Source organism: Anser anser, assembly GCF_964211835.1.
Source record: "Anser anser genome assembly, chromosome: 8".
Lineage (NCBI taxonomy): Eukaryota > Metazoa > Chordata > Aves > Anseriformes > Anatidae > Anser > Anser anser.
The window spans coordinates 21276539-21301637 of NC_139728.1; the positions used below are offsets into that span (position 1 = coordinate 21276539).

The 25099-nt window shown below is 50.0% G+C and overlaps 1 protein-coding gene across 8 annotated transcripts in view; it reads left to right on the top strand.

The window, feature by feature from the left end:
- PTPRF (protein tyrosine phosphatase receptor type F) overlaps window positions 1-25099 on the top strand; it is a 371253-nt gene that overhangs the window by 282533 nt on the left and 63621 nt on the right. For all 8 annotated transcript variants that reach the window (XM_083845518.1, XM_083845516.1, XM_083845515.1 and 5 more), the window contains 5 exons: window positions 3609-3719; window positions 18880-19149; window positions 21344-21925; window positions 22482-22615; window positions 23386-23530. In XM_083845518.1, the coding sequence (XP_083701644.1) occupies window positions 3609-3719; window positions 18880-19149; window positions 21344-21925; window positions 22482-22615; window positions 23386-23530 (1242 nt within the window). The remainder of the gene's footprint in view (window positions 1-3608; window positions 3720-18879; window positions 19150-21343; window positions 21926-22481; window positions 22616-23385; window positions 23531-25099) is intronic.

Genomic DNA, 25099 nt, shown 5'->3' on the forward strand with positions numbered 1-25099 from the left:
TGCCTGCTGCTCCTTCATATACGCCTGCGCGTGTCCTCGTGGTAGCCGGTCCTCATGCGCCTGCCGAAGCTGCGCTATCTGATCGCACGTCAGGATTCAGCTGGGTAAATGAGAAGGGACCTGGCACAGGAGCACTCGCGGAGTCCAGATGAGAAGTCTGCTGTGACATCCTGTGTGAACAAGACCGTACTCAGCAACTTGCACAACATAAATCCCAAGTAATGAATAAAAGTAAATCAGCCTGCCTAGCCCTGCTTTGCAGAGGCACAGAAGATTATAAGATGAGATGTTGGCAGGGCTAGGAATAGAAATCAGGTCTCCACGTTCCCAATCCTTTGCAGTTGTCAAAGCAGATTTCCCTGTGCTGTTGAGGGTCTTTGGATGCAGCTTCCATGAATTTCAGAGATAGGAGTTGCTCAGGACTTGGTTCTTTTTTGTCTGTGGGTGCTCTTGTCCTGTCCAGCCTAGGCTTGAATTCTCCAGGAGGTGAAGCTATTGCCTTTCTTCAGGATGACCAAGCCAGAGCCTGGAGCATTTTACACTTGTGGAGTTATTCCCAAGGCTCAGATGCATTTAATGTCTCCAGTTAATGCCTGCAGTGCCTGAGCTTCTTACCTTTGTTCATAAATCTCGGTACCCCGAGACATGCCATACTTCCCTGTATCCATCACTTGGATGTAGGCTGTCCTTCAAGAAAACAACCCCGTTAGTCCCACTGACTGCCATCAGCATGCTGTGATGCTTCCCCTTTGTGCTAGCTGTTAGCTACACTATGGGCTTTTTGTGTTTGTCTAATGGTAATTTATTGTATTGACTGTTTTCTTTCCAGTTCAGTTGAGGGGTTTGCTTTTAACTTCCTTCCTGCTTTCTGGGTTCTCTCCTGCTCCTGCCATGCCACAGTTTGAAGACTTGTGCCAGCCCAAACAAAACCAGAATCCCCTGCCCCTTGTCCCTGAGCATTTGTAGAGAGTTGCTGACATACATTACGTGTTTGTAGTATGATTCCAGAAAGCAGTCAGCTCTGGCTGCACAACTGATAGGCAACGATAACGTCACTCCTCTCTGCCTTCATTTTCTTCATCCTCTTATGTTTTGCTCTTCTCCCTCCAGCGCTGATGTTGAGGTCCCTAGAGATAAAGAATAATATGACTAACTGGCATTTAAGAGGTATGGTGATCGCAAGATTGCATATGTATAAAGGATATAAATACAAGGGATGTCTATTAAATGGCTAAAAGGAGCGTATCAGAAGGTGTATCTGCACGGCACGCTCACCCGGGGGTCTTGCGTCTTTTCCAGGCAGACGCCGCTGCCTGTCACCTGGGGCTGGCCCTGCTCTCAGCCCAGGCGGCTGACGTGGGCTGCAGGCTAAAGCTGAGAGAGAGGCTTCTGGTCAGGGTGATGACATCCACCTTTTATTTTTAAAGTTTGGGTATGTCTTGCAGCAAACAACTTTAGCCAGCCTGATGCAGTCACGGAAAATGAACTCTGCAGCACACGTGTACCCGCAGAGTAATGAACAGGAATTAGGGAGGGGATAATACGTGGTGAGCTCTGGGAAAACCATCCTGCCAGAGAGCATAACCGGGCTGTGGCATAAATTCCTTGAGGAAGTGGTGAAAGACCTATCACTCGGCACATTTAAAATGGGATTGGACAGAGCACAAGTACATTTACAACAGGGAGCAATGCCGCCCTGGCCCCCAGGGACGCACGAGATAACCTAATAGGCTTTCCCATTTCTAGATTCTCTGATTCTCTGTATCTTGTCAGCGCTGGGAAGCTTCCTCCTGCTCCACTGCCTGCCATGCTTGAAGCTGCCTGCTTGAAGATGTTTTTCCCAGGCAGCATGTAGAAATTCGATGTTCTCCCTGAATTAAGCAGCAGTGCTCTGTTGGCTTTGGGCTGTGAGTGTCCAGAGAGCGCCGGGGCTGGGGAAAGCTGGCAGCTTCCTTTGTTAGGAGGTGGAAGGATTTCTGCAAACAAGCTCTCTCTGTCTAGCTGAAGCCTCGTTCCCAGCACTAATGCAACAACAGGGAGGGCTCTGTACATCTTTTTATTATATGGCAGAACCCGGGGAAGTTCATTTTTCCCCATGACATATAGACTTATGCGACAGTCTCAATTTATCCTTCTAAATAATGTAGGTGGCAGTGGTTGATTCACATTAGTTTTTCTTCTGTTCTGATGATATGAAAAACTCAGTTTGACCTCTGCAGCTTGAACCAGCAAGAAGGGGGAAGGCAATTTCACCAGCTATTCTCAGTGCCGCTCTCAGTGGTCGTTTTGAACCGTGGCAGGCAGAAATGAGTTCAAATCCTTACAAGCAAAGGGGTTAATGTTCTCTTTTAGTTCGGTATATGGTTTGTGAGCAGAGTTCCCTTCGTATAGGCGATCCTAACCAGTACAGTCTGGGCACTTGGAGGCGCTTTAAAAATTGCTGCCACACTGCCTGGGGGAAGCAGGCTGAGCAGCAGCCGCTTCGGTGTCTGGCCGGCGGCCGTCTGCTCCTGCCGTGCCAGCGTGCTGTCACGGGCATCCTGCCTCTCTTCACCTCCATCTTCCCTTCTACATACGGGGCCTCATTAGGGGAGTTCAGCTGCGAGCAGATTTGCAGTCATCTGCGCTAGGCAAGAAGCAGAGGTGGTGCTGGGCACCGGTGGACTAGGCTGAGCAAATGAGACAAGCCCCTTAGACCAGTGCTCGCTTGGAGCACTGCGCAGGTTCCCCAGGTAAATCGCTATTCTGTGTGCTTTGGCAATTATTGCAGTTATTTCATGTGCCCCTGGTGCATCTGGCATTTCAGGGATGGGATCAGGTCATGTCCTGTGGTCTGGACCAAGCAAACGTTCCTGCCCCAAGGCTGGAGGAGCAGCGCTGCTGGGTCGCAGGGAGGGTGGCTTTGCCGTGAGCACCATGCTGCCAGATGGGTGTATTGCGTCGGTGTGTTTATTTGGTGTCTCAGACTGAGTGCCTAATTACTTTATATCAAGTGTAATCCACTCTGAAAAGACAAGGAGATCCCTGACATGGAGAAAGCTGATGAAAGGCAAACTGTTTTTTTCTCAAAAGGGGATGTCTGCTGGGAGGAGGGGTGGCGAGGTGGGAGAGATGGGACTCTGCCAGTTTCTGCAGGAAGGTCGCAATTTGTAGAGCATTTGCTAGGCTTTGTGTGCATCAGATAAGAAACAAACAGCTACAGTTAGCGGCCTTTGTGTTTAGCTGTTTTGATTAAAGGCTTATTAAAGGTCCTTTTATTAGACAGGAGTCCTATACCGAGCTGTAATTAATACGTGTGTATGTGTATGGTTTTTGCCTTTATTGAAGCAATGAATATAAGTGGTTGGGGCGGTTGGAAATGCATCAGTAACTGGTTCCCTGTGCTTAAAAAAAATAACAATAATCAATTTCACAAGCTTCTAACAGCAGACCGGGTACCTTGTGGCTGCATGCTGGTACCCTGTGGGTCCAGGGAACAACATCACAATATATTTATCCAGGAAGATACTTTAAAAGCGTGGGGCATGGCCTTCCTTTTCTGAGGCTGTCTGTTCAATTACCAGATTTGCCATAATCTGAATTGTCTGTGTCATCTTGTTTGTGCACAGGAGCTCTGCAAATAGAGAACAGCGAGGAGTCGGACCAAGGCAAATATGAATGTGTTGCTACCAACAGCGCAGGAACCCGCTACTCTGCCCCAGCTAACCTGTATGTTCGAGGTAAGAGCAGCTTCCACCCAAGGGGGCGACCCTCCTCCCACCCAAAGAGCTCCATGGCTTTCAGCAAAGGAGTGTGTTCCCTCTTAGTTCCCTGGTCACACTTTGTGGATTGTGTGATGTGGCCATTTGCTCAAAAAATGGCAAGTGAAGTTCAAGGATATCGTTGATCCACGCTGGGTTTGACTCATGTTTGCTGGAAATCTGTTTTTGCTGTTCTGTTCACGGTGTTCTGTAAAATGCTGAAATATGAGCGGAATTGGAACTCCTTTCTTCCTTGAACTCTTTAGCTTTGTGTCACAGCTATTTTAATTGGGATCGAGGGGTGCTTAATCCTCTTAGTATAAACTAACCTTTGGTGGAGCTGTATAAAACTGGTCTTGCTCTGATGAGCCAGCTGTAGGTGAGCTGGTATTTAGGCCTCTGCTTTGGAATGCGTGTCTTTAAAAACTGAACAGCTTTTTGGAGTTGTCCTAATCCATCTTACATGCATCAATGATTGAGCCCCTGGGTATTAATGGCTCACACTGGGAACATGCTGGAAATTAGCTGCAATTCATTTAAAGTGATTTTCTAATGGTTATGCTATGTTGCCAATTTAAAACTATTTTCAACATACCAGAAAAACTGGGTTTTACATCAAGAAGGTCTCTTGCCAGTTTTCTTTTTCTACATTAAAGGTGTTTGAGTTAGTCTGGAGAAAAGCAAGGGCTAAATCCACTGTACCCTTTCTATTAATTTCAGCAAGAAAAAATTGTGCTGCTTCACATGAAACTCTGCATAACCAGAGCCACTGGTAAGGAACCCCTGGGAAATGTAGCTATGGGTTTTCCCAAGAAGAGAAAGAAGATTCTTGTGCTAGTGCAATCGTTGTTTGTTAGGAAGTTAGAACCAGATTTTATTTCCACGTAGTAAATCAACTGTCTAATAATGAAACCTCATCTTCATTTCTTCCTTCCTCTGTTTTGAAGAAAGAAAATAGAATCTTAAAGCTGTATATGCATTAGTTAGTATGGAAAGAGGACATGATCATGATTAATTCTTCACATGCTGTGTGTTTGCTTCTAGAGGTGGCTTCTGGCATCGTCATCTTTGCTTGTTCTGGGGGACTGCTTTTTTATTTTGCAGACTAATTTGGATTATGAGAGTCTTTGGAAGACTGAAGTATCCAATTAAGCATATTCAGAAGATGAAGCTGTATCTGTGCAGTGGAATCACTCATTTCACTCTCACAATGTAATTACGGATGATTTTAAACTCCATGTATTCTTCCAAGTTCATTTTTCAGGCAAGCTGTACTAAAACTCATCCTAGATTGTCCCTTTGCACTCAGAGGGAAAGGATCCTAGCTACCAAGTTGGCTGTTGTTGCATAGGTTTGTGTGGATACCGAGCCATTTTGCTGCGGCATTTGGGGATGACTTGCTTCCTGTGACATGCTCAGACTCTCAATGCTCTGTTTTCTAGAGAGGTGTGGCTGAAAATAGGCACAGCAACTTCATGAGAAAAAAAAACCCTCCTCTTACAATGTTCTGGCTTCTTTCTAATGAATGCTCTTTATTTAGCGAGTCTAAGGAATGTACTGCATTTTACACTTGACTTGCTGCTCAGCAAGGTTCATCTGTCCTGGTTGGGCTAGGCATGGGCCTTGGATGGTTTCCACATGCGAGAGGATCCTGACGTTCACTGAAGAAAGCATGTTCTTAGGCATATGCCTTGCTGCTAACCATCATTTTCTTACACATAAATTTTTGGAACAAGGTTTTTTATTGAACATAATCTTTACAATGTCAGTCTCTAGCCTGTGTGATCCTGATAAAGCTCTGCTGTATATTTAAGACAGGATACCCCATAAATTACCATCGCATCAAATTCGCTGTGGATGCTAGGTCCAAGATAGTATTTATGCTTATAACTTATGCTTACAGTTTCAGATAGCTAATGTTGTATGAAAAAAATATTACTGCTGTATTAGCTAATGACTTGAAAAAGTTAGTCCAAACAAGAATAGTATTTTATTTCTTAAACAAGTAAGAGAAAAAATGGAAATATCTTAATTTCTCACATCTAGGATGCAGAATAAAAATCCCTGGTGTCTTTTTTTCTGGGGATTGTTCTATGGTGCTGTCATTAGAAGGATCAGTGACTTCCAGTTGGGCCTTTAGTAAGTGCCTGCATCTTTGCTACAGAAGACGTTAATTAATGCTAAATTACAGTTGAAATTAAGTGTGTCGGCTGCACCACCACTGCTGCATAATGGTTTCGTAATGATTGACCTCAGTGTGGGGAATACCCAGGAACTTAGCTGCTTTGGGGGAAAGCATGGCTGAGCGCTGCTGCTCCTGTAGCTCTGTGAGCAGCAGTACTGATTTCCACCCCGTGTAATTCTCAGGAGTGCTTGTACCTGCTCTCATTCACAGCCTATTGTTTTTTTAATAGTTCAAATGTTTGTTTGTCTTCTTGACTCTGGGGGCTTGTGGTTTTGATCATGTCCTCCCCTTTCCTAGCCTCCCAGGTAATCCTTTGTGGGTGTGCTGTGTTAGAAGGTACAGGCTCATTAGCATCTTTATCATACTTTTCTCACTAACAAAGGAAGATACCAGTGGCTGAGAAGGAGCATGCAGGCACTGCTCAGGGCTCCCTATATCAATGAAAGAACAGGAGGAGGAAGGAGCAGGATACGCCGATGCCTTGTCTCTGCGAATCCTTCAGAGCCAGCACTTCTGCACAGATGGACTTCATTAAAAGTTAAAACATTTCCACACCAGGGATTTGTAAAGGAAAATGGATGCATTTTCCTTGAAGCTATTATTTTCATCTTCCTAAGTGTGCTGGAAAGCAACCCTCGTAAGCCTTCTGCTCCTGGACTGACAGGTCTATCTGCCTGCTGCTGCAGAGCTGGGATGGGGCTGGGGAGCAGCGCGGGGAGCGGGCTGCCTGCTGCTGCCGCTCTTCAGCCCTCCGTGCACGCAGGGTTGCAGGAAACATCCGTACCACTGGAGGAGCAAGAACAGAGCAAAACCAAGAGCAGAGAGCCTGCCGGGATGTGGCGGCTATCTGGGGCACAGCGGATTTCAGGAGGGCACAGTGACGTGTTCCCATCCCACCCTGTCAGCACAAGCACGCTTGCCAGTGCTGCTGCGGCTGTTGTCGTTCCCACTACAAAGGAGCACTCATCCGGTTGCGGTCCATGGTCGCATGTACCACGGTATCTTTCTTGTAACAGTGATTAGATTTGGGACCTGATGGTGCTGCAGGGAGAAGGGAAGGGAACAGAAACGTATGGAAGATATGATTCCTCTAATCCAGAGAGCTTACTGTCTAATTTAGCAGCAAAAATCCAAGAAGTTGATTCAAGACATACAAGAAATTGATTTAAGAGTAGAAAAGAGATTGGACCTAGCATGAAAAAAAGGTAGTTTCATTTCGTCGTGCTCACTGGGAGTAAAGTATAATGCCACTGATTCACCTAGGCCATTGGGTTTTTTATGAATACATTTCACTCTTCATTTGCCTACAGCTTCAGGGACATCAGCACAAAGATGAACATTTTCAGCTCGTAGTCTGGTCCTGTGACATACCTGTGAAGACAGTGACCTGTGTGCTGCTGCCCTCAGTAGAGGCACTGTTATTTGACTCTTTCCCTGTATGAAAGGTTTTTCCTGCCCTTCTCTTTCTCTACACATGACATTATTTTTTCAACAAAGGAGATGAGCTGGAGGACTGTGCAAGCATATCCTTATAAAAACACTGTGGAGTTCACTGGCTGTGTTCCCCAGCGCTGCTTATGGCAGTCAGCAGTACTAATGTTATTAGAATAGTCATTTTTGGAGTAGTAACTGCATACTTCTGTTAAATGCTGCCCAGTTTTCACTTCTTAGGTGCTGCTTTTCAGGCCTCCAAGGCATGGCCCCACGGGGCAAATGCAGCAAATTCCCTGGCCCAAAAGGCTGCTTGGGCTGCATGTGCACAGCTGCTTTAAAGAAAGACCATTTAAAACCGAAGTGTCTCCTCTGTGCCTAAATCACAGACAAGTAAATCAGACTGCAGTAAGTAGAAATGGTTTTACTGCAAAAATCTGCTTTCTCAGTCTGCCCTTTGAAAGGCCAGGCTAGCATTTCATGTGGCAGCAAGGAAACTTGCTTGGAGTCTGTAGTTTCATTTGCCAAGTTTCACTAAGGAGCCGTCACCCAAAATGAAACGAGGACTGTAGCTCTGTCTCCAGCAGCGATTCTCTGGCCTCCGCAGGGTTTTACACCAGGGGTCTCGGTGTCAGCCTGGGCTCAGACGTGGAGGGAACTCGCCGAGATGGCCACTCGCAGCTGTACGACACTTGCTGCAGTGAGGACCTTGTGCAAATAATAATTCTGAATGACTGGCACAGGCCTGGAGCAACAAGACTTGAAGCCTTCAAAAAGGACATTTTGTGCTTATGTAATATTTAAACAGCTAAAATAGCAACAGCAGTCAAAGCTTGAGGGTGTTGCCAGAAGAACAAAAACTGAGAGTGGTGGTCAGACACTCAGTGACCAGAGCTGGAGGTGCCTGAGAAGCAGCTAGATAATGGGGAGCACGTTTCTTAACAACCCTGCTCCCTTCTGGCGGTGTGCTCTGGCAAACCTGCCTCTCCTCAGGGCGGAGGGGTGACAATTCTTGGCCAGAGAGGGGCACTGCTGGTGCTCGAGGGCTGGCAGCCAGCAACGGGGAGCAGGGAATGCGGAGGCTGGCGAGGGAGACGCCTGGATGACAGGAAGCACGAACGGGCACTTGAATCAGAGCAGATGACCCAGGCTGCTGCTTCAGACAGATGTCTGCCCCGCACCATCAGAAGAAGCAAAACCAGTCTGTGATAGAGGTCACGGAGCAACTACCCCTCAGCTGCTGGTGTGTGGCTGGGAAGGGCTATGGGTCTGCGGGGCCGTGATCTCCTTATACACACTCGGTGCAGTCCTGACCTCAAGCTAATGCTACAATAGAGCGATGCAACGCAGAGCAGTGACCCCTTGATGAAGCAAGTACATTCCTTTTTATGGGATTTCAGTATTTTTAACTCCAGTTCTTTTGCCCCAGGGCACTGCTCCATGCTGCAACTATTGCTATGACCCAAGCCAGAGCAGCTGTAGTTTGGTCAGATGCACATTAGCTAGCTGTAAGCAGCCTCGTGGGGAATGCAGCCAGGTGTGCAGCCAGAGCAGCTCAGCGCTCAGCACCAGCAGACGTTTGCTGCTGGGACTCTGTGCCCCCTTGGGCTGAAGCTGGCTGGCTTCAGAGCAGGAGAGCCAGGCAGAGGCCCCTGCCACTTTTCCTTTTCCCCACCTATTACAGTGGATATTTTTGTCGTGTTTTTATTCCAGGGGAGAAACGTGTGCACCGTCGGTGTTTTCTATGAGCACTTTGCTGTGCCATGGTAATTATAATGATCACTGTTTAATAAATAATAGTTCTCTGCCCTTCTCCTAGCACTTTTCATCTGAAGATTTCAGTGTGCTTTATAGAACTCAACGAAATAAGCTTAACAGTTTTATTCCCTGCAAAGTCCTTTGGCAGTTAAAAGTACAGTGCAAGGCTCAAGCCTGATTATTTGTAAAATGACCTCTATGGAAAACAGAACGAGGTTGGCTGGTGGCTCAGTGCACGACAACACAACAAAGAAGTGGACTTGGAAACCTACTTCCCCCTCCTCCCCACACGACCTGCACAGACATCTGCGGAACAATTAGGCCTGCGTATCTGTGCCGACTAAGTGTCCATTCCCTCCCCTTTCCTATCCCCTTGCACAAAGGGTTAGGAAATCCATCTCTGGAGCTCTGAGATTTTCTGCTCTTAATTGAATTCATGCGTGCATGTGTGCGCGCTCTGAATGGGAAGCGATGGCTGGGCAGCCCGAGCATCCTGTCTGTCTCGAGGATGGAATATACTCATCACTGTGGCATGAGCACATTGTTCAGCGCCTATAATGGGAGGTTGTCTTATTCTCATGTAATCTGGCATAAAAAAGACAATCTGTCCTTTTGTTCCCCTGTAACTCTAAAGGCGGTAAAAAAATAAAATTTGATTTATGTGGAGTCCTTGAGACGCAAGATGTGCTTTTGGAGATAAGCAGGAACAGGTTCGTCCCCCTCTGGGTTTTTGTTAACCTCTGTGTCTTTTGGATTCCAAAATGTCTGGGTCTGCCTTTATATTAGTGTCGTGCATAACACCCGCGGGTTTTCAGCGACGGACAGATGCTGACAGTTCCCAGCAGAATTGCAGAGCCAATTGGGATAATGAACTTTCTCGTTGCTTTCAGGAAAGTATTAGCTTCCCACTCTGAAAAGCTTCAGAAATCTGTTCCTTTGTTTGGCCTGGTGATCTAAACTCTGACTTGTGCATTCACATCCCGGCCACAGCCCCCTGCCTTGTCTCAGGGAGCCAATGCCCAGCAGTACACAAAAGCAGCGCCTCCCATAAGCCCAAGCTCATTCTTTCTGCAACAAGCTGCTGTGGTTAGAGCATTGCTGCTGCTGCAGGAGACGAGCATGTCTGCGGCAGGGTAAAAGCCAAACTCGATCAGCATGGGAATTTCTGTCTGCAGAGCTGGAGCCATCCGACACTCAGGCCTGGCACACACGTCTCTGATACGGCCTCGCTCTTTTCTCCTTTGCTGTTTCAACCTGGCTCTCAAAAGGGAGGCCTGGTTTTGCCTTCTGGGCTTGGCTGTCCTCTGCTGGCATTTCGGCTGTGACTTTGCCTTGTCTTGCACGTAGGTGTGTTTAAGCTATGGGACAGGCAGCCCAGGTTCATGGAGACAGGGCGGTGTGTGCAGTGAGCTGTGGTGTTCTGCGAGGGGGCACGGGGGTAACACCAGCCTTAAAGCCCCCTGGGGGGACAGGTGTCGCTCGCTGTCACTGCTCAGGGTCCTTTGTTATGAAAAAAAAATAACGGTAAAGCATGCCTCTCAGCTTAGTGGTGACATGGATAGAGAACTGGAGATAAGGGAGAATGTGAATGGGATCTGTAAGGAGATGAAACTTTGAATTTACCATTTATCAGGTTTATCTGAGATAAAGCAGCAGCTGTTTAAGCATTAAGTCAAGGGAAAAGACCAAGAACTTTCTGCCCAGGTGTTCCCTCTCTCGTTAAAGCTGTTCCAAAATGCCCTGCTACTGGCTTTTATTCCCCATAAACCACTAATATAATTAGAGATTAAGAGATAATCCAGCAATTAGTGACGAATAGTAGGCCCCAAACTTGTTCCTGTTTGACAGACCAGAAAGTAATCTGTTTGAATTAGCGTGTTTCACATGTGCCTCCTCACCTTTCCAGCTCTAATCTGAAGTGTCAACACGCCGGGAAAGCCAACGCCGCCTCCTGACGCAGGGCAGTCCCCAGCAGGCTCCCCAGAGCAGCGCCGCTGCCCGTCCCGCAGCTGCAGCGGCACCCATGGCATGCCTGGGGTCTATCGACCCTTCCCTGGCTTCTGCAGTGGGGCCGGGTGCTCCTGTAGCTGTTTGGGCGTCGTTCCCCAGGCTCAAGCCCTTGGCCGGGCTCTCGCCCTTCAGTCGCGCAGCCCTGGTTTGCGGGAGCTGGGGTTTGTGGTGCCCTGTTCAAATGCTCCCCAGAAATGCAACCGCTCGGGGTTGCTCCTGGTTTCCAGGAGCATGGCCCTTCCCGGGCAGGGGCAGGGAGCAAATCCTCCCTGCTGGGAAGGGCTGAGCAGAAGTCCAAAGCCCCTCGCTGTCTGCTGAGGCCATGCAGATGCGATACACTCCGGGAGCTTAAGGGATACAGGGGTGGCTTGGGAGCAGCAGTGCAGAGGTTCCCTCCCACCACAGGGTCACAGGATTAAAAGTTGCCTTACGTTGATGTTTTGTGGACCAGAAGGTGATTCCTCTGTTCCAGAGGAAACCCAGGCCTTAATCTCGGACTGTATTAATCTAGGACTGTGTGTTTCAAGGACACCCAAGTGGGGACCTCAGTGGCGTTGGCCCTCGCTCGCGCGCCGGTTAAGCTCCAAGTTGGCTGGTGCAGGTCCCCTGGCGTCAGGTGAAGTGAAGAAATGAAAACAACTGTTTTGCTGTTCTCTTCCAAGCTCCGTTACACTTCATAGGCCGTAGTTGTAGCTGTTACTGGCAGTTTGTTGCCGGGTCTGTACAATGTCAGTGTTGGTTAAAATCCTGTCCTCTAATCACTGGAAATGCCTGACCGTACGGTGCACTGTATAATGCCACACGCTGTTCTCTAATTCACAGTGTTTCTGATGGAAAGCACATTCCTCCCCCCACCTCTCCCTCTCCCATCAAAAATGTGACTCATAAGCAGCCTTTGACTATCAGATCCACTTCGGTATTCTCTCGGCGAGGGTTCGATTACAGCTGATACGCCACAGATCTGTAGCTGGAGTCAGGTCACTCCCGCTAGAGAAATGAGATCTCCTTTGTCTATAAGGAAAATGCAACTAACCTTCTACTGTCTCTCCCGCAGGAACAAAAACTGGGACCTGCTCAATTCTCTCTGGGTGTTTTTGTCCTTCTGATTTCTTGTCCATCTCTCGCTCGCAGCACAGGGTACCAATAAGGCTTTCCCGAAACTGAGCCCAGCTGAGACTGCGCATGTCTGTCACTTGCCTAATACCTCTCTGCTACGTTTAGCTCTTTGTTTGGAGAGGGGGAGCCGCTCTTCATGCTAGAAGACTTTCCATCCGCCACTTGGAGCATTTCTTTCATACTTGCTAAAATTCGGATCTACGTGTATATGCTCTTCCCAGTGTGTGGTCAATGGGTTTAAAGTGCCTTTGCCATCACCTTTATAGCCGGAGTGGGTGCGTGGGAGCGTGTCCGTCCGTGTGATGGCTGCAGCCCCTTGCTGTGTGTGTTTTGCACGTGTCTGTGCTCCCAGCATCTGGCCCGGCGCGGGGCCGCCCCAAAGCTCCGTCCATGTGAGTACGCGTGGGTCCCCTCTGCCCGGCCTCGGGGTGCAGGGGCCGGCCCTGCCCCGGGCCAGAGCGGTGCGAGAGTGGCGTGCTCCTGTCCACGGCACGGAGCGGTGTGCGTGCACGGTGGGGAGTCCTGGCTGACCTCTGTAGTCTTGTCTTGTCGTTTCAGTGGTGTGCGGACAGATGAAGCTTGGCCTGTTTTTACTCTCTGTGTTTTTCCTTGTCTTTTTTTATTCCCTCCTCATCTTCATCGCACTCTGCCATCAAACAAAACAAACTTTCATCTCTCAGATCAGCGAGAAGGTTGGTCCTTTTCACTTCTTATCCATCTACAGTACGCCACGTCAGATGGGACTTTTCCAGTAGGGAGAGGAGAGCCATCCCCAAAAGGGGAGGGGGCCCTGCAGACTCTGGCTCCCTTCCAGGCACGGCCAAAGTGTGCCTGATGAAATCTGCTTACTGTTTGCTGTGACTCTGCTGATGGCATTGATACTTTGCTTGCATGTCTGTGTTGCTTGAGGTATGAAATGTTCAGAATGTATTTTGCATGCAAATACCAGCCAAGATGATTTTATTCAACGGTAGGGTGGGAAGGAGTGCATGCTGCTGTACGTGGGGTCCTCCTCCAGCCCGTTACCTGTGCTAGGTGCCAATCCAATACCTCTGAACTGCTGCTGCTGCTTGCTGGCCAGAGCTCAAGGGTGGTCTTGGGAAGCAGGGATCGGAGATCTCCAGCCCCCAGCGAGCTGCTAGGGAGAGCGGGTACCTCAGTTCCTCCTGTAGCTTTAATACTTTTGACTTTCTCTAGAGGGATTAAAGTTTGGGGCAGCTGACCGTGCTGATGGCACCTTTCCTGCTCCTCAGATGTCCCCATGCTGGTGGTAGCCACTTCTCTGTGCTGGACAAGGGCCCTTTGCATGAGCAGGGCGCAGGCAGGGTTGCCTCTCCTCTCTTCCTTGGTGTTGGGCCTTGATTTCACTGGCAGGAGAGCAGGGAGCACTGGTGGTGGCGTCCGCTTTTCCTAGGATGGCCCAGGGAGGCCCATGGTGGCATGCGCAGGAGCTCCACAAAACCCAGGTCACCCTTTGCCCTGCTCAGAGCGAGCCAGAGGTGACTGAAGGACAGTAGCGAAAGGCGAGTGCCGCTTTTAAATTAAATCTAGCTCCAGACCTCGCTGGAGGCCGGTGTTTTTGGCAGAAGCCCTGAGCTGGTTTCCAGAGCTGACCCTCCCCGAGCAGCGCTGCGCGGGTCCGTCCCTCCGCCTGTGCCGGAGGAGAGGGATGCTCGCAGCGCCTCCAGGGCCCGGGGCTGCTCCCGCGTGGCACGGGGAAGAGACCCCGGCTCCTCTGCTCGTGCCATCAGGCAGCTGCGTGAGTTGATCTTACAATCATCGCTGGAACAAGTTTTAACAAGTTGTCATAGCAGTTGTTCCAGTACACTGACTTTGCTCCCGTTTCTCTCCCCGGAACGTGCTCTCATTTAGATTGTACTGAGACACAGGGCCCTTGTTGTTTACCCTCTAAAAATAGATTTCATAGAGGATAAAATTACCTGAGCCCAAGACAATGATGGGAAATGAGAACAGGGAAGAAAAGAGATGAAATTAAAGCCAAGGCCCAAAGCTTCCCAGATTTCAGTGAATTTGGAGCACCGCTGTGATGGCTCGGGCACCTCTGGAGAGCAAACCTTTGACAGGGCACTTAAACGTTTTAGCCGCATGGCTTAGCTGAGGGGAGGCAGCCGAGAATGGATATAAGCCAGCGGGAGCAGATAATTTCTCATTCTTTCTGCCGACCCCTCCTCCCCACCCCACCAAAAATACCCACGTATACAAATATTTAATGTGAAGCCAGAAATTAGTTTCTAAATATTCCAGTGGGATTTGCCGTGCTTATAATTTGTTTGGCACTGATAATTACATCTTACGTTTTTCCAGCTTTACTTAAAACTGTGTACTGCTCACCCATGCATTTAATTATTGCTTTGTGACTGCTACAAGGTTATTTATTAACGAGTTATTTTATCTTGATACAGTGGATCTTTTCTCTTATTCTCCTCCTTAATGTTGTGTTATTTTCATCAGAGAAATTTCAGAGAGTGAATGCAAATTGCATAGCTCCACAGTCTTGCTTTCCCTTACTTTGCTATTAGTATGTCAGTATGCTGAATGCTGATGTGTCTCCAGTGCTGCACCACTGTAATGATATATCCTCTTTTATATGTGGTTGTCAGCGCAAATAATTAGACCTAAAAGTTATAGCTGAAATATAATCCAAAAATGGCAAGGCCCTGTTTTGGAAATTGTCTATAAAATGTCAGCACTCAAGGATGCATTGGAAGCATAAATAGTACAGCATTGTTTGAGCACAAGATTAGACTGTAAATGCATTTTTTCTGGTTCCAATTTTTCCTCTCCTGCTGTTGATTCTGTCAATAGATTGTGAGACACCAGCAACTGACTTTCCATTTGAAGTCCTTCCTTGAAATGATAGCACTAGGGAGAGATGAAAGGTGTCTACAGATGAGTAAACCGTGCAGACTGATGGTCACGTTCGAGGAGAGCTCCTGAACGCGCCCCTTCCCAGCTCGGAGGAGGCGCTGCTGAGGAGGGCAGCAAGTTTGGGGCAAGGCAGAAGTGTGCCTCGGGTGAGAAAAGAAGAGGTCCCCGCATCGCTGCCAGCTGGAGGGAGGGGGGGTAGCACTGCCAGCAGGGAGAAGCAGCCGGGTTCCCCCTGCCCTAGCAGCACCGCACCGTCTCAGAAGCACGGGCATGTCCCCCTGGTGCTGTTGTGTTGCCAGCAGAGCCTCGCTGTACGCCAGCAGTGTCTCAGCATGCAAAAGAGGGGCTGACAGCACGGGCATGTGAGCCTTGAAAGCTTTTATGCCCAGAGCTTAGAGCCGACACCCCTTGCGGAGAGCAGCAGGGAGGGGGTTCCCGGTTCCCCGGGGGTAACGTCACCCTCAGAGGGAACCTGAGACCTGAGGAAGCAGCCGCTCCTGGTGGAAGGAGCCGGGCAATCGATTCTCGCTCGTTGCTCTCAAGGCGAGGAATGTGCATGTTAATGCATGCTGAATTATTAACGTTATTCAGTCTCAACCTGCGTGGCTGTCCTGTTGCCTGCTCCCCTCCCTCCCCCAGGCCATGCCCCCGTCTCCCCACCGTCATTCCTCTCTGTCCTGTGGGATCGGGGTGCAGGCTCGGGCTGCGTGGTGCCGCTCACGCCCCAGGGTTGCACTTCACTTCCCAGGGCGCGCTCTCTGAGCAGTGCACAGCACAGAGCCCTTACGCTGCCTGGTCTTGGGGTGAACGGCGATGAATCTCATTTTTGACAGTCTGCTGGTTTAACTGAACCTCTGAATTATGCTATTGTCCATCGGAATCATTTTAATATTCGCAGTAATTTTCCCTGTGCTGTTCTTGCAAAACCTCCCAACCACCTCCTCAGATCTTTATCCAAAAAGAAGATTAAAAAAAATAAAATCGTGAATTCTTGTCAAGAAAATTATAATAAAAAGGGAAATTTCATTGCTGCAATAAATGAAGAACAACAAAATTTTCTGAAGCAGTTAATGTAGCATCATGGGCTGTGCTAGCCCGTAGATTTGACTTGTAAATTGGACAGATATTCTGAAGAATGCTGCTGTTTGAGGGGTTACACTGATTTAAATTATTAAAAGGCTCCTATGGTAGAAAAGCCAGAGACTTAAAGCGCTGGCTTGAGCCCGAGGAATGTGTTGATGGTGCTCTGCAAGCTGCTGGGAGATCTCTGCCAGCTCTCGCTAATGCTAACTGACAGCATCTCCCCTTCTCCCTCCGTGCTGGCTGGGACGAGAAGCTGCCATTCAGCCCCCCATGAGGACAGGAGGCTGGTGGAGCCCGTCCTTTCCTCTGCACACGCTCCTGCCAGGGCTCGTCCAGGCCAGATTGCTCAACAAAAGCGTTACCCTGACCCTCTCCCACCTCCCGAGGTGAGAGCTGGCCCCAGCTCGGTGCCAGCTCCCTGGGCAGGCACCGCTTCTGCAGGACACATTGAGGGGGACACGGCACCGACGGGGCTCAGCGTGTCCCCAGGAGGGTCCTGAGAGCCAGTGTGGGGTGTGTTGCCTCTGGTCTCACAGGTTTGGGTGCATGCTGGGCTCCGACCCTCCTGCATGGCCTCCGTCCTCTGACCTCAGCTCGCACCGAGTCACTGTGCGCCGTCCCTCCTGCTGCTCAGCCCCAGCACCGCTTGCTCCCTGACTCTCGGGGCCCCCTGCGCCTGCTGGCCCGATTGCCTAGTGCATGTGCATGAGCACTCTGTGCACACCAATGGCTTCGTCCTCCAAGTTTTGCTCTTTTTTTTTATTTATTTATTTTAATACGATGTGGGTGGGTGGGTTTGGTCCTTGGATGGGGACGGAATTTGAACAGCTGAAATAATTTGACGCCATGTACATGGGAAAACGAAAGCTGACGTTTAATGAACGGTGCTGGGGTGCTTTGGTTGGAAGTACACGCCATCATGTTAAACCATTGCCATGTCCATCAGGCTAACTCCGTATTCTCATGACCGCGTAGCGCTTGAGTACACTTTGAGTTCTGTCTCGTTGGGGGAGCGCTGCCCCGTCAGTCAGGTAACGCCTCACTGGCGATCGCTCATGTAGCTATTGATTTCAGATTTAATAATTGATTAAAAGAAACAACCAGCAAGACTTTGGATATAGACATTAAAAAAAAGAAAAGAAAAGCAAGTATCCTTCCCCTGACTGGTAAGGAGCTAATGAGCCCTGTTTTGTCACCGAGACGATGTGTAGTACACACGCGATGTTGACAGTATTGTCTAATTTATCACGAAGCCTCAGCGCTGTTGTACATGCTAGCGTGGGGGCTTCCGTCTCCAGTCTATTTCTGCAAGCCTGTTGGTTTGGGGATGAATCATCAAAGGGAGCGCTAGCGAGGTTTGCTCTGGGGACAGTCGGCTCGGCGAGCAGCACCGCCACCTCCGCGGCTCGCTGGGCTGGCAGCGCCCGCGCCGTCCGTGGGGAAGCGGCGGGGCCGGCGCAGAGCCCAGGCCGGTGGTGCCCACGGCGCCTTGCAAGCAGGCCCCGCTCAGGCTCCTGCCCCATATCCGCCTTCCCCAGAGCTCCACCAGCCCCGTTGGAGGGGTGTCAGGGCAGGGAAGGGCTCCTTGGGCACCAGCCAGGTGAGAACCATCAATGCTCTGGGCCGCCTTTCCAGTGGAGGAGGCTAGAGCAGAGCAGGGCTGCTGGGCAGGACACGTTCGGGCAGTTTCCCTTTTTAACTACAGGCTAAAATGAGCTTGCCCAGAGGAGACAAAGATTTACCGAGCACAGTTGTTTCTCTACCCTTGCTTAAATAGGCCCATAACACTAACCCTGAAGAAGGGGCCTCATTTCTCAGTGTCGTTTTCCTGACGGGAATGCATATGGCAGGCAGCTTTAGAGCTTTATTGTAGCTGAGAGTTGCTTACAAATAAGTCTTGAATGAAATACCTAGCGAGGGATTGATATGAAGAGAAGCTGTGCAATGAAATAAGGAGGAATACATCTCCCACAGTGCTGCCACGAAGGTGGGGAGGGTTCTGCCAGCCCCGCTCTCTTCTGTCAAGATGGATATGATCTCACATCTGTCAGGATTAGTTCTCTCCTGCCCAGCAAGGTGATCTGTTCAGGCCCTGACAATGTCATGCAGCTCTGGTGACTTTTTTCTGAGCCACTGTAGAACCTGAGTTACATTTTGAAAGGAATTATATTTTATTTAGCAGCACACGTGTGCTAATTCAGAAAGAAAGCCTTCTGCTGCCCCTGCCCAAACCCTGTGAGGTTTAGGGGACAGGTTGCTTTACTCTAGAGCTAATAAATTGAGCAGGTAATTCTGTTTTGCAGAGCTTCAGTAGGCCCTGCACAGAGAGATTGTGTGACTGGCATTTGTGCATGCTGTCTAATTAGAGGGATGTAATTTAAATGGAGAAACGTTTCATGTTAGTAATATGATTTTAGAAGACTATGTTTGGAGGGAATGGACTGAGCCATTGCTTAATGAGTTCTTCTAATAAGACGCCAGTGGCTAAGGAAGGAGAGAAAAGAGTGCACAATTTGGCAAAGCAGCGAACGGCTTTTGCGCTTCGTTTTATCTGTCCCAAGGGATAGACAGACAAAACTGTCGAAGCCCCCTCGCGTCCCCCTGCAGTGCAACTGAGTGCTCGCCGCTGGTTCTGTCACCCTACTAGCTGTCTCCTCCTTGTTTCAGTGCGGCGTGTTGCTCCTCGATTCTCAATCCCTCCGAGCAACCACGAGGTGATGCCAGGGGGGAGCGTGAACCTGACGTGCGTGGCAGTAGGTGCTCCAATGCCCTACGTGAAGTGGATGGCTGGCGTGGAGGAGCTGACCAAAGAAGATGAGATGCCCGTCGGCAGGAACGTCCTGGAGCTCAACAACATCGTGCAGTCCGCCAACTACACCTGCGTGGCCATCTCCTCCCTGGGCATGATTGAAGCGACGGCCCAGATCACTGTCAAAGGTAAGGAGTTATTCTTCGTGGTCCTCCTGCTTGGGTTTCAAAGGCGTAGCCCTACCCCAGAGTGTTTTGGGTGCAGCCAACTGACTGCAGTCTCCTGTGACTTTTCCACCTTGCAAGGGAAGTTCCCAAACCCACAACTTTGTTGTTTTTTTTTTTCTGCTCACAGTGTGGTGTTTGCCTTGGAGGCCATTTCTCCTCCCCCTACATGTGGTTTGTGTCAGCTGGGTCCCTGCTGTTGCAGGAGGGAAGCTCACTGGGACCGTGCTCATCCCAGTGGTTTCTGGGCACAGCTGCAGGCCACGGGGCTCTCCTGGGCCAGGGGACTGTGGACGTCTGCATTCAGAGAGCTGTGTGCACGTGCATTTCCTTTCCCTGCTGCAGTAAGGGCAGGACGAGGAGCTTAACCCCACAACGTGCCCTGCCTGTGGGCCTAGCCAGAGGGAGCATCCTGCCACCCTGCACGGAGGAGCTATACACACTCTTAAAATCGTTGTATATTCCTGACGATTTTCTTTCTTCCCTTACTGCTCTGCCTCTCCCTCTCCCTTCCTCTCCTGTTGCTGTCCTTAAGACATGCTTCCTGCCGCTGTTTCACAGGTAGCCTTGCACAAAAGGGAACGTTACTGCTGATTGCTGACCGCTGGGGACGGGGCAGCCCGCCCACACAGCTCTCTGCTGGGAGGCTGAAGTACGTGCCCTGCCTTTCCCATCTAGGGCCAAGCAGGTTCACGCTGTCCCTCTCCTCTTCTCCTTGCAGTTGATTTGTAGCTCGGATTTCCACAGATGTGTCATCCTTTGAGTCTGCCTGGTCCCGCAGGTCCCCTCGTGCACTGTGGCCACCTTTAGCACCAAGTCCCTGCTTGAACAAATCACAGAACTGAGACTTAGCCCCCTCTGACCTGGTGATTAACAGCAAATTCTCCTTTCCCTGGCGCTAGTCAGAGGCTGCTTTTAACCTCAGCCACACACCGCTCCCTTCACTCACAGTGCCTGCTACGTGGTACTTGTTTTCTTACAGAGGAGAGGCGTTGCCTTGGCTGTAGTACCTACCCGAGGGTGTGCAGGAGAAAGGGGCAGGATGGGGAGGTGGTTTGGGTGTGGAGAGAGGAAGCGGGGGCTGCTCCACTGCACTGATGGTTCTTGGTATTTACCCCTTTGGACCTGGGAAGGCTCTGCCTCGCTCCCCCTCCTGCTGGTGTCGTGTCCACTGCCACCCCAGGACTTCAGTCCCTTGCCTTCCTCCTGGTTTCTCTGTCTTGTCTGCACCTTCGCTCTGCATAGCTCAGAAGAACGAAGTACTTGGGAACCTTGATTTGGGCTGAGCATTTTTCCTATTTCCACCTCATGCACAGCTGCATTACAAGTCACTAATGACTTTAACTAGAGTGGTTCGTAGGAGGTTTAAACTTACTTTAGACTTAAATTCACTCATTGTCTTAACGTATTTGTGTACTCTGCAGATCTCTCTCATGCGTACTCTCTTTCTTTGTTCCTTTGGTAAAATGGCAAATCTGGAAATGTTTGCTTGCAGTAGCTACGTTCTCATTAACACTTCAGAGATGTCAGTGTCACAGAGTTCTTGTGTAACAGTTTGTCGTCTGGTTGCAGTTTGACACACCACCCAGTGAAATAGTCGATGTGAAAGTTGGTAATTTCTCTGGCTGTATCCCTCCTGCATGCACTGTAATACTCGCAAGGCATTCCCCCATCAACCCATCTAACAGCACTGTCCATGAACTCCCCGGGGCCTAGGGTGCTGTCTCTTTGGAAGCAGGGGCATAGCAGATGACTTGCAGTGCTCTGATTGCTTTACTGTATCCCTTTGTAAATCAGCTGTAAACCTGGCTACTGGGGCCGGGCCAGCCCAGCCCAGCAAGCACCTTCCCACTGCCAGCTGAACCCCCATGACAGAAACATTCCTGCATCCCCGTTGAATTACCTTTATTTAGCCTGCTGCTGGTAAGTGCGTCAAGCACGTCTAATAACATGATTGCTCTGTTTATCCTTCCATTAAGAACCACTTCAAGCAATATATGGTAATATAAAAATGCATGTTCTAGAGTATGAAATGATTTCTGCCTTTTAAAGAAGAATGTTAATGGGAGGTGGCAGCTCCATTTTTATCCCCGTGCACATTGCAGGGTTTGAGCTGACTGAATTATTTAAATCGCACCTCTCTGCCTTCCAATTGCAGCGCTGCCAAAACCTCCAACGGAGCCATTAGTGACTGAAACGACAGCTACCAGCGTGACCCTCACCTGGGATTCGGGCAACTCCGACCCCATTTCGTATTACGTCATCCAGTACAAGTCCAAGTCCTTGGAGGGTCAGTTCCAGGAGGTGGACGGTGTGGCAACGACCCGCTATAGCATAGGTGGGCTCAGCCCCTTCTCGGAGTACGAGTTCCGGGTCATTGCAGTCAATAACATTGGCAGGGGTCCCCCCAGCGAGCTGGTCGAGGCCCGGACAGGAGAGCAAGCTCCTTCAAGTCCCCCCCTCAAAGTCCAGGCACGGATGCTGAGCGCCAGCACCATGCTGGTCCAATGGGAGCAGCCGGAGGAGCCAAACGGACAGATCCGAGGGTACCGCGTTTACTACACCACCGACCCACACCTGCCTTTGAGCATGTGGCAGAAGCACAACACCGACGACAGCCATCTCACCACCGTGGGGAGCCTCATCACAGGGACCACATACAGCATCCGTGTCCTGGCCTTCACTTCGGTGGGCGACGGGCCCCCCTCGGACATCATCCAGGTCAAAACGCAGCAAGGGGGTACGTATGGAGTGAGGTGCCTCCGTGCCCTGCCCTAGGGTGTGCGGCTCAGCTGCGTGTCTGGTCTGCACCAGGTGTCACAGCTGCACTCAGTGCTCAAATGATTGCGTGTCCAAGTGGCATCCCCACCCCGCAGCCAGCAGATTTAAGCTGTCAGCTTGCACCAGGGAACTAGGATCGATCTCTGTGCAAGTAACACAGCCCACTGTTTTGTCTCGGCTGTGGTGGCTAAAAATGTGACACAAGGCCCTGGATTTGTATGTTGGCACCTATGCAGCCGTGCCAGGGTTTGAATACACACATGGAAGTAAGGAGCTGTGATGTAGAGCCGGGGGCTGGAAGTAAGCATGGGTCCCATAGTCACCTGCCTGGGCCCCAGAGGTGCTTGCTTGCTAGCCAGGATATTCCAAGAGTCCCATACCGGTGAGAGGGAAGAAGGGAGGGTCCAGAAGGAAAGAGTGAGGATCCTCCCAAGGTAAAGCACAGACTCTGCAAAGCCATGGGACTCCTTTGCCTGCATCTGCCTCCTGGCACTAACCATGTGTTTGGTCCTCAGTTCCTGCCCAGCCAGCTGACTTCCAGGCAGAGGCAGAGTCTGACACCCGCATCCTGCTGACCTGGCTGCCCGCCTCTCAGGAACGCATTACCAAATACGAGCTGCTCTACTGGGAAGGAGAGGATGGCGTTCAGGTGAGTATCTCTGCTTCAGCAGCACTCAGAGCCAGACATTCAGCGGCTTGAGAAGGGGCTCTGCTCGAGCCGGGATGACAAGAAGACTCTTTCTTCACCATGTTTCTTCTGTCCCATGGGCGTGTGATGGGGTACAGCAGTCTCTGTCTGGCTCCTGTGTAAGTGACCTCAGCAGTAAGTGTTGATTCCCAGCAAGGTAGCTAGTAGTAGCTTGGGACTGGAAAGGCTTCAGAATGCAATGGCACCATCCCTGATGTATCCATACTGCTGGTGTCTTTAAATGCTTGGACGGGCCAGTGGGGCACCCACATGGGTCTGAAATGACCTTCAAAATCTGTCTGTAGCTCCTAGACTCTCCGGAGCACTTCAAGAACAGATCAAGGATGGCCTAGAGAGAGCCCTTCCACATTTATTGACACATCACTAGAAGAAGTTCAGCTCTGCGTATATCAAAATTAGCACTGGCATCAGGGCAACACAGTAAGAATTGTGCCATGGCAGCATCACGGTGTGCCGTGGTCCTCTCCTTCCCCTGGGTTTCTAGTGGCATGAAAGCTAACAAAAATAAGTGTCCACCAGGTGAAGTGTCAGCAAAACCAGCCTTCCGTCAGCACTGTTCAGGTGCATTGGAGGTCCTGACTGCTTGGGGACAAGGGCTTCACTATTTCACAGGCAGACACCACGTGTTGGGAGGAATGTTGGAGCTGAGCACCAGCTTTTCTCTCTTCTCCAGCTACGCCAAGTAACCTGTGTTTCCCTTCATTTGCCAGCAAAAGGTGGAGTTTGACCCAACCTCGTCGTACGCTGTGGAAGGTCTCAAACCAGACACGCTGTATAAGTTCCGGCTGGGTGCCCGCTCTGAGCTGGGGGTAGGAGTCTACACCCCCACCATCGAAGCCAGAACTGCCCAATCCAGTAAGTGTTTGACATTGCACTGCTGAAGACAAAGCAAAAGCAGTCCAGTTCCCATCACCTGGGCACGGAGCAGCTCGGTGCCTCTGCCCTTGGGTGACCGCAGGGATGCCGGCGTGTAGTTTGCTAAAGGGCGTAATGGGGAAAGTCAGCTGAGATTTTGGATCAGGGCTCTTTGGCAGAGGGGGTGCACCCAAGTGGTAAGTTCTTTCTTTATGTCTCTTTGATCATGCTGTCTTTCCCTAAGGGTAGGTTCATAAAAACTGATGAAGGAGTGAAACAGACTGGGAAATTGCTTTGGAGAGATTGATTTGAGTGGGTTTGTGCATCTCTATGAATATACTCCCATGCAGACAAGCTGTCCGGACGGACAGCATATAGGTGTTTGGCTGGCTCTAAATGTGACTGTCTCCAAACCATTGGATTTTCACCCCTTCACTCCCCATTCCAGCAGCCTTGCATCTCCAGGAGTCCTTCCCTGGTCCATACACTTGATTGCAAGGTGAGGCATCGTTTGAGGCCAGATGTGCCTGTGGCTGTCAGGTAGCTGGAGGAGTGAGCTTGGGAGAATGGATGTTGTCTGGGTTGTGTGAGCAAGCAAGGCTGCTGCTTCTGAGGCTGCAGCGCTGGGGGAAAACAGCACAAGCTGCAGCAGAGTTAATAGGGAGGCTAGATAACGAAGTGACCCAGGCAATATCACTTTCATCCTCACTCTGCCCCATGTGATCACAGAGCTGGAGTTCGCATTGCTCTGGTTGGCAGCTCAAAGAGCTGCGCATAAGCAGATTAGGGCTATCAAAGGGCCCTGCGATAAGCTCGTTTTCACTAACGATTTTTGGGCTTGCTATTATGCAAAGAGCATTAAAAAGGGGAAAAAAGACATTTCCGTTTTCACCGTCTGTCTGGGATTTACTAGCCATGTGGGGTGAGCAGTTGGCAAAGGCAGCCAGCCTTCCCTGCAGGGAGGGCGCTGGCATGCACAGCAGCAGCGAGCCTGAGACAGCCATTAGGAAGGGAGCTCGGGCAGGGAAGAGCAGCTCTGCTCACTACTGGAACGACCTTCTCTTTGAGGGAAACTCAGCTTCATTACCATATCAGTCGCAAGGATTCCTGCACCCTGTTAAGTGAGCTAATGGTGCCTTGGTGCTGCGAGATAGGCAGGTATGAAAAAGGAGAGCGGTTCGGATCAAGCGGTTATAAATGCTTGAACACTGAGAACAAGTTCTGAGTAGGGGGATTTATATACCTATTTCAGATAGCTTTTGTATTGATAGGCAAAGGCTGAAGCAACCCTTCCGCCTCTCAGTTTCACCAGTGGATGCTCATATCCTTGAACACAGTTAATCAAAGACAGCCTTGTGTGTAAATGAGTCCTCCAGTCTCACAACAGTCCAAGTAAGAGAAACCTTTACTTTGTGGACATCTTCCCATGACCTGCTCCATGTGCTGTCTGCTCACAGGAGATCTCATACTGGTCTGCTTTTAAGGTTGTCACTTCACTGGACAGTGGAGCAGTAGCTGACTGCTTCTGACATCTGTTCAGGAAGAGAAATGGGGACAGGCTGGAAAAGA